General features: G+C 42.3%; 1 protein-coding gene across 1 annotated transcript in view; it reads right to left on the bottom strand.

Moving 5' to 3' along the window:
• Window positions 1-2,069, bottom strand: part of LOC106536212 (LMBR1 domain-containing protein 2-B) — a gene marked incomplete at its 3' end in the record, with an annotated part of 17,562 nt that overhangs the window by 11,259 nt on the left and 4,234 nt on the right. Inside the window, 2 exon segments of the mRNA XM_014033420.1 lie at window positions 1,346-1,513; window positions 1,617-1,715. Coding sequence (XP_013888874.1) covers window positions 1,346-1,513; window positions 1,617-1,715 — 267 coding nt within the window.

Below are 2,069 nucleotides of genomic sequence, written 5' to 3'. Positions count from 1 at the left end.
CAGATTTACAGAGACTCTGAAAATCCAAACCCTGGAAGTTTTCCTGGAAGTAAGAACCTGGTGGAACCTCCTGAACACCTGACCTGACGGTGAAGACACCTGCAGGTACAGCCTGGAGGTGGACCTGGGTCAGTCTGAGGTGATTCAGAGACGCAGGTTCTTGTTCTGGTTCCTCTCATTAGAAGATCAAACCTAACATCCTGCTTTCACTCCTAAACTACCTGGTCAGGTTCAAGTACCTTCAAACAGTCTGGATTATTTAACAGCTGATCTTYACTGTTCTCTGTTAAAGTTTAATTACTGCGTGTTGACTGTTCATCTAACCTTTACACAACATGTGATTATCCACAATAAGCTGAACATTAGTGATTTATTTTGATCTTGTTTGTTCTTTGATCAACTTGAGTTCACTAAAGTCTGACTTACTGTGTGGTCTGAGCTCCACAGAGACGTCACTTGTTCCTTGAAGAAGAGAATCTGAGATATTTTCCTCACAACTTTAAGTTGTGAGTGTAACAATCCTCACAACTTGTTACAGTTTTAACGAAGAGTTCTTGTGCGTTTGATAATCAGAGAGTTTGTGAAAGTTAGTGAGGAAGGAGAACAGATCCTTGTGTTGAACTGGGATTCAGCTGTGGACGGTTCTTCTGCTGAAATAACTTCACTAAACTAAAAGTTTTATCCTAAAACATCAAGGTTTGATTTGTTTCAATCCTGTACAAATGTTTAGAGTTGAAATCATTGCTTRTTTCAGTGTGAAGGTCCAGGTCAACATGTCRGTGTTTAGTTGCAGATGGTGGTCCGAAGTCAYGAAACAAAGGGCCCACCGAGGAACTGGTCTTCTTTAGGAACTAACAACTGGTCCARCACTCAGTTAGGACACACACCAGTGTCCAAACATGGAGCAGCTGTGTTCTCCTGGAGGGGAACCAGTGCTTTGAAGCCACACACCCACTGGGAATCTGGCAGCCTGGACACGAGACCACCGGCTGTGCCCACCACACACCAGCTCCTAAAGTTGTTGTATTTAATAATTAATTCAGCTCAAGACGTGTGCTTGATTGTTGTTAAATCTTAAACTTTTATAGGAAAACTGATGACTCATAAATAAGTTGTTCACTCATTTGTTTGATTGTGTAAATAAATGATGTTTGTTGCTGCATCAAATCACTGAGTTACGTCACTCAGTGTGTTGTTGTTCACTTTACACAGAACAGAGATTTCCTTCAAATAACAGAAACCTTGGTAAATAATTTCCTTATAGTGTTTGTTCACCAGGACAGACTCACCAGGACAGACTCACCAGGACAGACTCACCAGGACAGACTCACCAGGACAGACTCACCAGGACAGGTGCCACTCAGGGTGCACAGCCACGTAGATGAGCAGGGAGCCAAAGATCAGCAGGTAGGTCCCGTAATAAATGGCGTTCTCGATGAGCGCCGTTTTGATTTTGCCCGTGATGGAGAACCCCCCGGAGCGAGCGTACGACTGCATGAAGGGCAGCAGCAGCCTGGGGACAGGAAGTGGTTCAGACAGGAAGTGGGTCAGACAGGAAGTGGGTCAGACAGGAACCTGAGAAAGCACAGCTGGTACTGGATCAGAGTCCCACTGACCAGGTCAGACACTGAGACGTCCAGTAGACCACCCTCCAGAAGACGGGCATGATGCCTTCAGGGATGTAGCTCCAGGGTTTGTAGCAGCGACTCACAACTCTGAGGAGACACTTTCATCACAATCTGAGGCTTCGAGGGTCCACATGAAACCACCTGGTCCTCAAAACTTCATGCTTTTACCTTGTTATGACTAGATTATTACTTTGTTATTATCATGTTGTTACATTGTTATAACTCTCATTACTATATTAACCCTGTTATGTTATTACACTGTTAACTATAAAATTACTGTTATTACTGTGTTGTTACAGTTATTATTGTGTTGTTATTGTGTTATTACTGTGTTATTACAGTTATTATTGTGTTGTTATTGTGTTATTACTGTGTTATTACAGTTATTATTGTGTTGTTATTGTGTTATTACTGTGTTATTACTGTGTTATTACGTTATTG

Source organism: Austrofundulus limnaeus, unplaced genomic scaffold (genome assembly GCF_001266775.1).
Source record: "Austrofundulus limnaeus strain Quisiro unplaced genomic scaffold, Austrofundulus_limnaeus-1.0 Scaffold1730, whole genome shotgun sequence".
NCBI lineage: Eukaryota > Metazoa > Chordata > Actinopteri > Cyprinodontiformes > Rivulidae > Austrofundulus > Austrofundulus limnaeus.
The sequence above is the reverse complement of the archived record's forward strand: the minus strand, read 5'-3'. Positions and strand labels throughout refer to the sequence as shown.